This window comes from Muntiacus reevesi, chromosome 16 (assembly GCF_963930625.1).
Source record: "Muntiacus reevesi chromosome 16, mMunRee1.1, whole genome shotgun sequence".
In the NCBI taxonomy this organism is placed as follows: Eukaryota; Metazoa; Chordata; class Mammalia; order Artiodactyla; family Cervidae; genus Muntiacus; species Muntiacus reevesi.
Genome location: NC_089264.1, coordinates 14,690,965 through 14,703,154, shown reverse-complemented (window position 1 = coordinate 14,703,154; position 12,190 = coordinate 14,690,965). Strand labels below are relative to the sequence as shown.

The following is a 12,190-nucleotide window of genomic DNA, read 5'->3' as shown; positions in this document are numbered from 1 at the left end:
AATGGTAATCCTAATGGTGTTCCTAATGGATATCCCACATATAAGGAAGTACGGACAAAGAAAATTACAGGGGATAATCATTCAATGTATTATCTCTGATGATACTAACGTTCTTGATGGAACACATAAAAACTATTATGTGTCAAGTATTGCTTATGGATTAGCTTATTTAATGCACACATTAACTATTAGTTATATGCTGCTGTTATCTCTATTTTGTAACTTGGGAAAGTCAGGCTTCATTCTTAGGAGTAGAGAAAAGAAGCAATAAAACATAGTAAAAACAGACTTTGTGCTGAAGTTTAGTGTCAGTTTTGTCTGCATTTTTCTTGTGTATATATTTTCCTCATATATACAATTGGAAGTTTACTTTTAAAACTCTTCAAACTCTAAAATTTGAGATAGAAGTTTACAATCCTTATCTAAAATCTTTGTGATTAGTTGCATGTTGGAATTGAGAAATTTTTAGATTTGTGAAAGGCAGTATGTGCAAATATTGCGTATTATTGAGTAACTGCAGTGGGATCTTGGGGCAGCTCCTTATAATCAAATAGTAGTATTTCTACAGCAATATTTTTGTAGTGAGAAAAATAAGTTATTAAAAAAAAATTCCTCTCAGTTCTGGTCAGATGATACCACCAACTTAATTTGCTGATTATTAATAATAATTAATATTATAAATATTATTTTTTAATAAATATTAAATATTATTTTAATACAAATATTAAAAAAAACTTTGGATTTTCAAAACTCTTTGGATTCTGTAATCGTGAAAACTGGGCTAATGAAAGCATTGGAGTAAAGATATCATTAGTGATGCAAAATATTATACTCTATTATTATTATTAATAGTGCCAGATTAATAGGATTGATGTGCATGGTAAGTGTCAGATTACCTGGAAATTTTTAAGTACTCAGTAAGACTAATAATTAACCATAATGATTATACATAAAAGAAGTGACAGCAACCAATTAGAATAAATTCTTGTGGACTTAAATTCCATTTCTCAAATTCCTGGAGACCTTTAATTAAAGGGATAATATTAACAACTCTAAAAGCCTTCTTGGGTAGGGTTCCCATGTGATGAGAGAAAGGCAACAACAACAACATTGATAAAACAGATGAAGCACACCTCCCAAAAGAATAATCAACTGCATATAGACCAGGAAGCACAGATTTTACATCTGATGCTAGCTCAGTGGGTTTAGTGCTTTAACTTATGCCTAATAGTATCCAACAGGTCTTCCCTGTAGCTCAGATGGTAAAGAATCTGCCTACAATGCAGGAGATCCCTGGGTCAGGAAGATCCCCTGGAGAAGGAAATGGCAACCAACTCCAGTATTCTTGCCTGGCAAATCCCATGGACAGAGGAGCCTGGTGGGCTACAGTCCATGGGGTTGCAAAGAATCAGACACGATGGAGTGATTAACACTACTACACTAATAGTATCCAACAGTGGTATATCTCAGTAATTTAGTCCACTTAGAGAATTTAGTATCTAAGACTAAATATATGCATTCAAGTTAGGTAGGTTCTTGAAGGCTTGCACACTTCATATAGCTGTAGTTATTAGGCTTATATAAAACCTTTACATTTAACCTTTAATAAAATCTTTAAATAATAAAGGCATATGTGACTTTTTAGAAATTAAGAAGAAAGAATATACATGCATATCTTCTTCCTTACCCCATGCTATTTCAATATGGCTAGTCACATGCTTAAAAAAAATCATCTGAGTAAAGCAAGCATGTCAACTTAGAACAATAGTTTATTACAAAGCAATGACAATTCAGGAGGAACTGACTGAACTTTGTCATGGACAGAAGTACTGAAGCTTAGCAGATGATGGAGGGAAGTTAACTACTCCTCCCAAAGCCTACAGAAAGCTATCTTTAAAATAAAAATACATTTGTGATATATAGCAGATAGGACATACAGATATGCTCTGGCTAATACTCTTACAAGGTTAATGGGCTGCGTCTTTATATTCTGTGATTGCTTATCTCAGTTCATCAAATTGCTTACCTCAGCTTACCTCGTTGATCAAAGTTGATCAAATATGACCATATCTCAGTGGTCATAAAAGATGACGCATCAAAATAAAGGTCATAAATCACAGGTGATCTGCAGACTGGTAAGACTGTAAAGACAGAACATACTTCTCTGTGATGTTGAGTTTCTCAGAAACAAAAGAAGAAGGTGTTACTTTTATTTTTATTGGATTTACATGAACGCAACTCTATTGAAGGACACTGCATTCCTGTTGCTGCTGACAACAGAAATATGGAGAGTAAGGAAAACCTGATTACATTGTCTCAGAAGCCTTATGATTGAAGGAAGTCAGTCTACCAGCATGGGCAATAAGAACATACTGGCAGAAAAAGCAGTCTTTCTCCTCCCCACTGCTCCACCTAACGTGGGAGACCTGCCTGTTATCGCCTCTTCCTCTTTTTAACCCTCTTTCACTCTCCAAATATTATGGGCAACATAAATGTACAGAGTGTGTAGATAACAGCAGAGTGAGTCAAGAGAAACTACCATTTCTGAAATTTTTAACAGAAGAGAACAGAAAGTCTGAGGAAGTCCTGACATACTAATCAGCTCACCGGTGAAAAATTCTGAGAACCTCAGTTTACGACATGGTAATGCTATATGAACATGATGGTTTTGATTTCATAGGGGGCAATTACCTTCGCTTTGTTTGGTGACCACCAACGGGATCGCCAGCTTTACTTACCATCTTGGAAAATGCTTGTCGTTGTTCACAAAGAGAACAGGAGGGCAGTGGCAGTGAGGAAATGTACCACCTCTTCTGGAAAACAAAAATTTAAAAATGAATAAAAATGAAATCTAAAAGAAAGGCTGATAAATGAGTGAATTTTGTAGGCTTTTGAGATGAAGATGAACACAACTTTATTTATGCAAATAAAGCAAGAATGTTAATCACCCAGTATCTGGGAGAATGCTAGGCACTGGTAATTTAAATGATTTTAGGAACTCACACCTTAAATGATTGGATCTTTCCTTTAGTTCTTCACGTCTAAGAAAAGACGGCTAAAGGGGTGAGCCTGAAAGAATAGCAAAACTAACAATGCATTTGAGATAATAAAAAAGGAAAAGAGTAGGCATAATTTTTCATTTTTCCTTATTAAAAAGTGATGAGGCCCCAGTTCTAGTTAGGTAGACAGGCTTAAACTTACCAAATGACTGCATCTTTTGCTTTATTTGAGGTTTTAGAAACAGGCCTCAAGTTCAACAAATACAGTTCACTTGAATTCCTCACAAACTTTGTTAAAAAGACTGCTTTCTTAGAGCAGTTTTAGGTTTATAACTAAGTGAAGAGGACGGTACAAAGATTTTATTTAAGCTCTGCCCCCCCCACTGGCTCCCACACATGCATATCCTTCCTCATTATTAATACCCCTCCTCCAAACAGTACATTTGCTACCAAGGATGAAGCTATATTGAACCATCATAATACCCAAAGTCCATAGTTTACCTTAGGGTTCATTCTTGGTGTTGTTTATTCTATGTATTTGGACAAATGTATAATGACAAATATCCATTATTACTGTATCATGCAGAGTGTTTTCACTGCTCTAAAAATCTGTGCTCTACCTATTAATCTCTCCACCTTTCACCCCTCAGCCTGCCAACCACTCATCTCTTTACGTATCTCCATAGCTTTGACTCTTCCAAAATGTCATATAGTTGGAATCATACAGTATGTAGCCCTTTCAGATTGGTTTCTTTCATTTAGTAATATGCATTTAAGGTTCCTCCCTGTTTTTTTTGGTGATGGTTTCATAGTTAATTTCTTTTTAGCACTGTATAATATTCCATTGTTCACAGTTTATGTGGTACATGAGAGACATCTTGGGTGCTTCCAAGTTTTGGCAGTTATGACTACTACTGCTATAAACATTTTTGTGCAAGATGTGTTTTAAACTCCTTAGGGTAAATACAAAGGTGCACAATTGTTGGGCCATATGGTAAAAGTATGTTTAATTTTTATAAGAAACTGCCAAAACTGTCTTCCAAAGTGGCTGTACCATTTTGCATTCTCATCAGCAATGTATAGGAGTTCCTATTGTTCCACAGCCTCATCAGCATTTGGTGGTGTCAGCGTTTTGAATTTTGGCATTTTAGTAAGTTTGTAGTGGTATCTCATTGTTATTTTAATTTGCATCTCCTTGATGAATATGATATGAATCAGCTTTCCACATACCTACTTGCTGTATGTATATCTTCCCTGGTGAGGTGTCTGTTAAGGCCTTTGGCCCATTTTTTAAAATCAGGTTGTTTGCCTTCTTCTTATTGGGTTTTAAGAGTTCTTTGTATATTTTGGATAATAATTAATTATCAGATGGACCTTTCATAAATATTTCCTCCCAGTCTATGCCTTATCTTCTCATTCTTTTGACACTGCCTTTCACAGAGCAAAAGTTTTAATGAAGCCCAGCTTATCAGTTTTTCTTTCATAGATTATGCCTTTGGTTTTGAAGCTAAGAAATCACCTTCATATCCAACATCATCTATTGATAGATTTTCTACGTTATCTTAAAGAAGTTTTATAGTTTTGTGTTTTATATTTAGGCATGCAATCAATTTTAAGCTAATATTTGTGAAGGGTGTAAGGACTGTGTCTAGATTCACTTTTTTCCATGTGGATGTTCAGTTATTCCAGCGTCATTTCTTGAGACTGTCTGTGCTCTGATGTATTGCCTTTACTCCTCTGTCAAATAACAATTGACTATTTTTATGTGGGTCTATTTCTAGGCTCTCTGTTGTCTTGTACTGATCTATTTTTCTATTGTTTTGTTAACACCACACTGTCTTGATTACTGTAGCATTACAGTAAGTCTTGGAGTCAGATAGTATCAATTTTTCATTATTGTTTTTCTCCTCCAATATTGTGCTGGCTACTCTGGGTTATACATGCTTAGGACTGAGGAGTAAAAAGTCTATCCTTGGTTTGATTTATAAATTATATCATGGCATAAAATAATATCCAGGGTATTTAGAGATGTAGCTTATCAAGATGCCTCCCTCTTAAGAAAATTTTGAATCACTGTATTTTAGACTCTGAGAGTAGAACAGTTAAAATATCAAAATGGTAATTTGGTGGCAATGAATAGAAAGGCATTTTCCATAAATGGAAAATGGAAAGGCATAAATATGTAAGGGCTCTTTAGATAAGAAAAATCATATGCCTCATTTCCTCAAACACAAATTACATAGAGATACATAGCTAGATACATAAATACTAAGATGACAATATATGCTCTAAGTAGAAAAAAAGTAATAATATTTTACAAATATATCATACACTATGCCAACCATTGTGTCTTTAGTTATTTATAGTTATTGATGAAATTACTCAGTGAGTTAGGCAGTATTCTTCTCCTTTACACCTGAGTCTCAGAGATGTGAAGTGATTTGCCCAAGGCCATGCAGAATAGGGATTCAATTAGACTTCTCTGGCTCCAAAGCCCACCTTCTTTCTACTATGTCATGTATCATAGTTTTTGTGTTTTACCAAATGAAGAATTTTCACTGAATTTTTCTGTTTTTTAATAGCTCACTATATATGTCCAGCCAGAGCAAAAGCACACAGCTGAATATGCTGCAAACATAACTAAAAGTGTGTTTGACTATTTTGAAGACTACTTTGCTATGAATTATTCTCTTCCTAAATTAGGTGAGAACCATTTTTTTTTTTATTTTCTTATTTTTAATATCGCTTTTGTTTTCATCTAAGTTAATTCACTTCCTCCACCTTTAGCATCCTGAGTTAATGGTTATCCGTTAGTCTTTTTATCATATGCCTACACTATTTGTCTAACACTTACTGGATGCTGAAAGATTCATTCTGGATTCCTCCAAGAGTAATGTCTATTCTCTGTTCTTACCTGATAAATGTATTTTATTTCCAAATAAAGATTAAACTACAGACACTGATAATGATGGAGCCAGAATGAACAACCTAGATTTGTTGATTTCAAAATTAATACCCATCCCAATAGCTTACATTGCCTTCCTACCATCAGTGAGTTAACAGATAATAGGGATAAATATTGCTGTTAGAGTCTTATGTACTTCCAGCCTTTCCATAGTTGTAGAAGACTAATTCTAGATTCTCCAGCAGTTAAAATGAGCTGGTGCTCCTACTGTAAATATTTTTTCTAATATGAAGGATGGGGGAACATGTTTTCTTTTGAAAATAAAAACAGTGTTATAATCAAAATGGTGTGGATGATACATCTATCAGTAACAGAAACACTTTATTAGTAAGTTCAAGTGGTATAAGCAAAGACTGTAAATGTAACACCCATACAGATGACTGTAGGGATGAAATGAAGACAACAACAAAAAACCAACCAACCAACAACTGACTTCTCTTTTTCTATTTCTGCCCTTACTTTAATAAATTACCAATGCAAAGCAACTGGTATGCCAAATTCTCTACATGGGAATGGCTGTGGCTCTGAAAAACTTTGTGGAAGCTCCTCCCCCCTTTCTTTTGATTGCTTCACAACTATCAGAGAAGGAGACAGGAAGAGAAATACTTCACAAAAATCAGCATAGTATCTAATAAAATATTAAGCACATTAATTTAAAAGTCTTTTTCTGTTTATTTCTCTTGTACCACCCATGATAATCTGGAAAGTAGAATTCTCACCAATTTATTCCTTACAGCATATCCTCCAAAACAGAAGCTTGGTATTATCTAAATGAAAGTCATGGTAAAAAAGCAAATAAAAATGAAATACAGAAAGAAACCAAAGACATAAAATTATAGAGGACTTGAAAAGAGCATTGCCAATCATATTCTTAAAAAATAAAAGACACTGATTTCTGGAGTCAACAGGAAAAGTTCCATGGAAATTTTGAGCACATTAAAGACTAAAAAGTTTATACAAATAGATGATTGTTTTTCACTCTGAGAAATTATTTTTAGCCTGTTAAAAAACATTCATCTAAAGAACTTAATTTGGTAAGAAATGTTATGAACAAAATGGAAAGAATGTGTTTCTCACTGCACTCTTTTTCCATAGATAAAATTGCTATTCCGGATTTCGGCACTGGGGCTATGGAGAACTGGGGACTCATCACTTACAGAGAAACAAACCTGCTTTATGACCCTAAAGAATCCGCCTCATCAAACCAGCAGAGGGTGGCCGCTGTGATAGCCCATGAGCTTGTGCATCAGGTAGAGAGCCTTAGCATCAACTAGGGAGAAATAGAGCAGGAAGTAAATGCTGAGTATGATGTCTGCTACTTCTATGTCATTGCAAATTCCTAGGCCTCTGTACCACAGGCATGGGAAATTTAACTATCTCTTTATTACTTATAATTTCAGTGGTTTGGAAATATCGTGACCATGGAATGGTGGGAAGACTTGTGGCTAAATGAAGGATTTGCTTCCTTCTTTGAGTACCTGGGAGTAGACCATGCAGAAACAGACTGGCGAATGGTGAGCTTGAAACACATACATTTCAAATCTCTATTATCCTCATGCCAAGCAGACTGGAGACTTTGGACTATGACAAAGGCCCTGAGTTGGGGACCACGTGCAGTACTGAACTGGGAATTGCACTGGGAGGATGGGGTGGAGCCAGCTGGCTCCAGTGACTACACCATGCTCAGAGCCTACACCCAAGCACCAGAGAGCAGTTGAACACCACAAGCCTCGGATGCCGCAGGTAGAGTCATTCAAGAACATACGCCAAGGCAGGCAAAAATATCTACCTTAAACCGTGTGAACTCTGTGTTCAAGAAAGTGCCTGTAGTTGTAACCCTTTGAAAAACGTCTAAGCCTAATTTTATAAATGACTTCCCTTACACAGTTTGCTGAAATGATGTGGCAAAAAGATAAGCACATAAACTTAGTAGTTAGACTCAGGTTTAAATCCTGGATGCATCATTTTAAGGTGTGTTACAGGGAATGTGACCTTGAAAAAGTTACATAGTTTCTCTAAGGCCGTTCTATCTTCCATTAAAGAAGAACATTGTTCTCTATCTTGTAAGCTAAAAAGCGCCCAGAAAAATGTACAGGTAATTACTATTATTATACTGTGTGTCCCCGAGGAGCCCGGAACAGAGGCTTCTATGAACTCATATTGTTTCCTGAAAAGCTATATCTGTTTTCAAGTATATTTAGATGGTGTAAGTATCTCCAGGGTATCTTCCCGATCCAGGAATCAAACCCGGGTCTCCCACATTGCATGCAGATGCTTTACACATCGCAAGCCACCAGGCTTATCAGTCTGTGTATATAAAAGTATTAAGCATGTAGACGTGTGAAAGAAGCGTTACAGAAGGTTGTCTATTGTATAGACCACTGCCCTCTACTGGACAGAATGAGAAGACCAGTATATGCTTGAGGTCCTTTACGTTTGCACTGTGGCTAAGTCACGTCAGTCGTGTCCGTCTCTGTGCGACCCCACAGACGGCAGCCCACCAGGCTCCCCCGTCCCTGGGATTCTCCAGGCAAGAACCCTGGAGTGGGTTGCCATTTCCTTCTCCAGTGCATGAAAGTGAAAAGTGAAAGTGAAGTCGTTCAGTCGTGTCTGACTCTTCGCAACCCCATGGACTGTAGCCCTCTAGGCTCCTCCGTCCATGGGATTTTCCAGGCAAGAGTAGTGGAGTGGGTTGCCATTGCCTTCAAACTTCTTTAAGTTTGCACAACCTGGTTTAAAAACTAAAACCACTACAATATTGTAAAGTAATTAGCCTCCAACTAATAAAAATAAATTTAAAAAAAAACTAAAAAATTAATTTGCAACAATTGCTTCCTTAAAATTTAATTTACATCAGGATTTCTCATCTGGAACTATTGGGCCAGATATTTCTTTGTTGTGGGGGGTGTTCTGTGTATTGTAGGCTATTTAGCAGCATCCCTGGCCTGTATCTACTAGATTCGAGTAACTCTCCATCCCAGTTGTAAAACCCCAAATTTCCCCACATATTTTCATATGTCACTTGGACAAAATTCTCCTAGCTGAAGACCATTCATTTATGTTGAAAAATGCTGATTTTGTAATTTATTGAAATTAAACTATATAAATGAAAAGCCATTTTTTCCTTTACTTTTTATAAAGTAACCCTCTGTATATCAAGGTATAAGAAATTATAACATTTTAATATTACTATATTATGCATAATATAATATGTAATATTTTAACATTTAATTTTTAATGTTTCAAAAACACCAATTAAATATTATAAGAATTTAGTATTCAGTTCTTAAATGAAATGTAATCATATGATCCAACTCATTCATTCTTCATCCATTCATTCATTCTCCATTCAATGAACACTATAGAGGACCCAAAACTAACTAAAACACACACACTTCCTGCCCTTATAAAATCTCCCAATTTAGGGTCTGATGGTGGAGGGGATAGATGAACAAAGATGCATTGTAAGAAAGCGTGCTAAGTACCACAATAGAGGAGCCTCATTTCACAGGTGAAAACTCTGATGCCCAGGAAGGTAATATAAGTTTGCAATATTACATAGACAATTGGTAACACAACCAAGACTAGAGTCAAATTTATCGATGAGAATAAGATTCTTTCTTCTTATCAAAACATTTTAGGGGCACAAAAATTAAAATTTAAATCAAATTACCTTGATTGACAGTCATCATTTGACAATAGTATCCTGCCTATTATTAATGGAATTTGCAAACTTGGAAAATGTAAACTAATATAGCATGCTCCCTTTTGGAAATATTTTTTGATTAAGTAAGACCAATAAAGCTTTTGATTTTTTATTAGCAGTGCTTATTAGAGCTAGATTTCAGATTCTAACTAATTAAGGATCAAAATGATTATAGGAGCTAATGTGTTAAGATTTCACTCTGTGCCAGGTACTATGTCCAATGCTTGCATGCATTGTCTCATTAAATCCTCTGCACATTTCTGAAAAGTAGCTGCCATCATTACTCCTATTTAATGAGTGAGGGAAATTACTTAAACTTACATGTCGAGATAATGAGCTTTGAACCCACAAAGTTTGACTATAGGGCTAGACCTCTCAACCACTCTATTTTGCTGTGAAAACCTAGGGTTGGAATGAGAAGGTAACTATTAGAACTAATGCAAAAGTTGGTATTTTCTTCAATAATGAATAATCCAAATTCTAATGATTAGTTGTCAGAAAAGAAGCCTAAAACATCCTTTTTTGGCAAATCAACATTCTTCCTTACTTCTCAGACTAATTTGTGAGGTGATATACCATCATTCCTGTTGCGCTGATATGGAAATAGAGCCTGAGAAGTTTGACACATGTCTGAAAGACATACAGAAATAGCAGAAACAATTTATAAATGCTTGTGTCTTTTTGGCCAGCCATATAGGGGAAAAGTCAAAGGAATTATATGTAGGGGAAGGGAATGGAATCAGTGTAGAAAAATCAATGCCAAATGTGATTAGTTGACCACCTAATGCTTGCTTTAAATAACATGAGTCAATCTTTATTATATAAATATTTTTATATATAAACCAGTATAAAGTGCTATATTTCTTTGGTTCATTGTCATTTCAGCGTGATCAGATGATACTTGACGATGTATTACCTGTGCAAGAGGATGATTCTTTGATATCTTCACACCCAATTGTAGTCACTGTGACAACTCCTGATGAAATAACATCTGTTTTTGATGGAATTTCCTATAGTAAGGTGGGGAAAATATGACACTGTTTTGAATGTCTTCCTGTTTAATGGCTTTTTCCTTAGCAAATGCCTAAAAATGGTATGAATGGTTAGATTATGTTAATGGGTTTGGAGAAATAGTGAAGAACTTATTCCAGTGCTGAATATTCCACAGTTTGCAATTTTGAGTGGAAATGATCAATGCTGGTCATTGTCACAGAATTCTGAATCAGATTTTTTTAAAGTTTCTCTTTTCACTTTTGCTAAAAATGGCTCTCATTCTGATAACTGAACATTTATACTTTAAACATCCAATTTAAAATTATTTGATTTGATTATTTGAATGACAATAAATCTTTTTCTGTAGTCAATGAGAAATGCCATATACATGGACACCTTTCCTAGTAGAATGCTTCCAGTAAGTACTTAAATCCAAGTCCATTTAAGGAATTACTTTCATCTGGTTTCATATAAGATTTAAAGATGAATGACTTTTGTTAGCATGTGATAGATGCGGCATCTTTATCCACTAAAATCCTATGAAAGGTGTTGAAAATCCATAGTGACCCAAAGTTCCATGCTACCCATTTTCTCTTACAAGTTTTTCTTCTGTAGCTTCTCCTGAAAACATATTCCACACCTGTATGCAGCATATTTTAGTCAGTTTTCTACCTCAGCTTCTTAAGTTTGCCGACTATACTAAGTTGTCCAAAAACCACTGTAAACTAATACATTTTATTGTTCTAGGTGATACCCAAAGTTTTATTTAAGACAGACTATGATAATTATTAAAATGAATAGTAGATAAAATTGGCTTGAGTGAAAAATACCATATATTAGTATTTGAAGCTTACAGCATCGTATTTTTTGACTTTCCCTCTCATATATTTTCATGGCATTTTTAGGCTTCCTTTATTCGTTTTTCTTTTACATTGTCAATGATTCTTTTTATTGTTCAGTTAAAATGAAAAATTTGAATCTACTTATAGTATATTCTAATAATTCATGGAGAGACATTTATATTTATTAAATGACCTTCCTAAGTCCCAGATATTCCATGGGTTTAAGGTATTAGGTCAGAGATAAATACATGTTTCTAAGCCTTTAGCCTTCCACTAGGTACAAAAATAACTTATATTTTAATAAATTACAGTAAAAATTGCTAATTTAAATGAGTAAGCAATGTTTCTCTGGTCAGCTACTTGAAAATTGATTTTTAAATATATTTTGGCTATTGTTATTGTTTAGTCACTAAGTCGTGTCCGACTCTTTACAACCCCATGGATTATAGCCCGCCAGGCTCCTCTGTCCATGGGGTTTCCCAGGCAAGAATATTGATGTGGGATGTCATTTCCTTTTCCAGGGGATCTTCCCAACACAGGGAATGAACCCAGGTCTCCTGCAGTGGCAGGTAGATTCTTTACTACTAAGTCACCAGGAAGCCCTTTAAATCTACCAATAAAGTGTTTTAGAGTTAATCTTATAACATATGAAAAGCAAGTAGAGAGCAGAGGTATTCATCAGATG

General features: G+C 35.1%; 1 protein-coding gene and 1 long non-coding RNA gene across 3 annotated transcripts in view; one reads left to right on the top strand and one right to left on the bottom strand.

The window, feature by feature from the left end:
- ENPEP (glutamyl aminopeptidase) overlaps nt 1–12,190 on the top strand; it is an 82,825-nt gene that overhangs the window by 22,014 nt on the left and 48,621 nt on the right. The window contains exons 4-7 of one of the 2 annotated variants that reach the window (XM_065907269.1): nt 5,582–5,702; nt 7,060–7,214; nt 7,365–7,478; nt 10,556–10,690. In XM_065907269.1, the coding sequence (XP_065763341.1) occupies nt 5,582–5,702; nt 7,060–7,214; nt 7,365–7,478; nt 10,556–10,690 (525 nt within the window). The remainder of the gene's footprint in view (nt 1–5,581; nt 5,703–7,059; nt 7,215–7,364; nt 7,479–10,555; nt 10,691–12,190) is intronic. The other variant, XM_065907270.1, reaches the window with a different exon arrangement.
- The window catches only part of LOC136147922 (uncharacterized), a 60,363-nt gene continuing 50,236 nt past the window's right edge, over nt 2,064–12,190 (bottom strand). The window contains exons 2-3 of the long non-coding RNA XR_010659414.1: nt 2,739–2,813; nt 2,064–2,141 (exon numbers count right to left, since the gene is read on the bottom strand). This is a non-coding gene — a long non-coding RNA (uncharacterized lncRNA). The remainder of the gene's footprint in view (nt 2,142–2,738; nt 2,814–12,190) is intronic.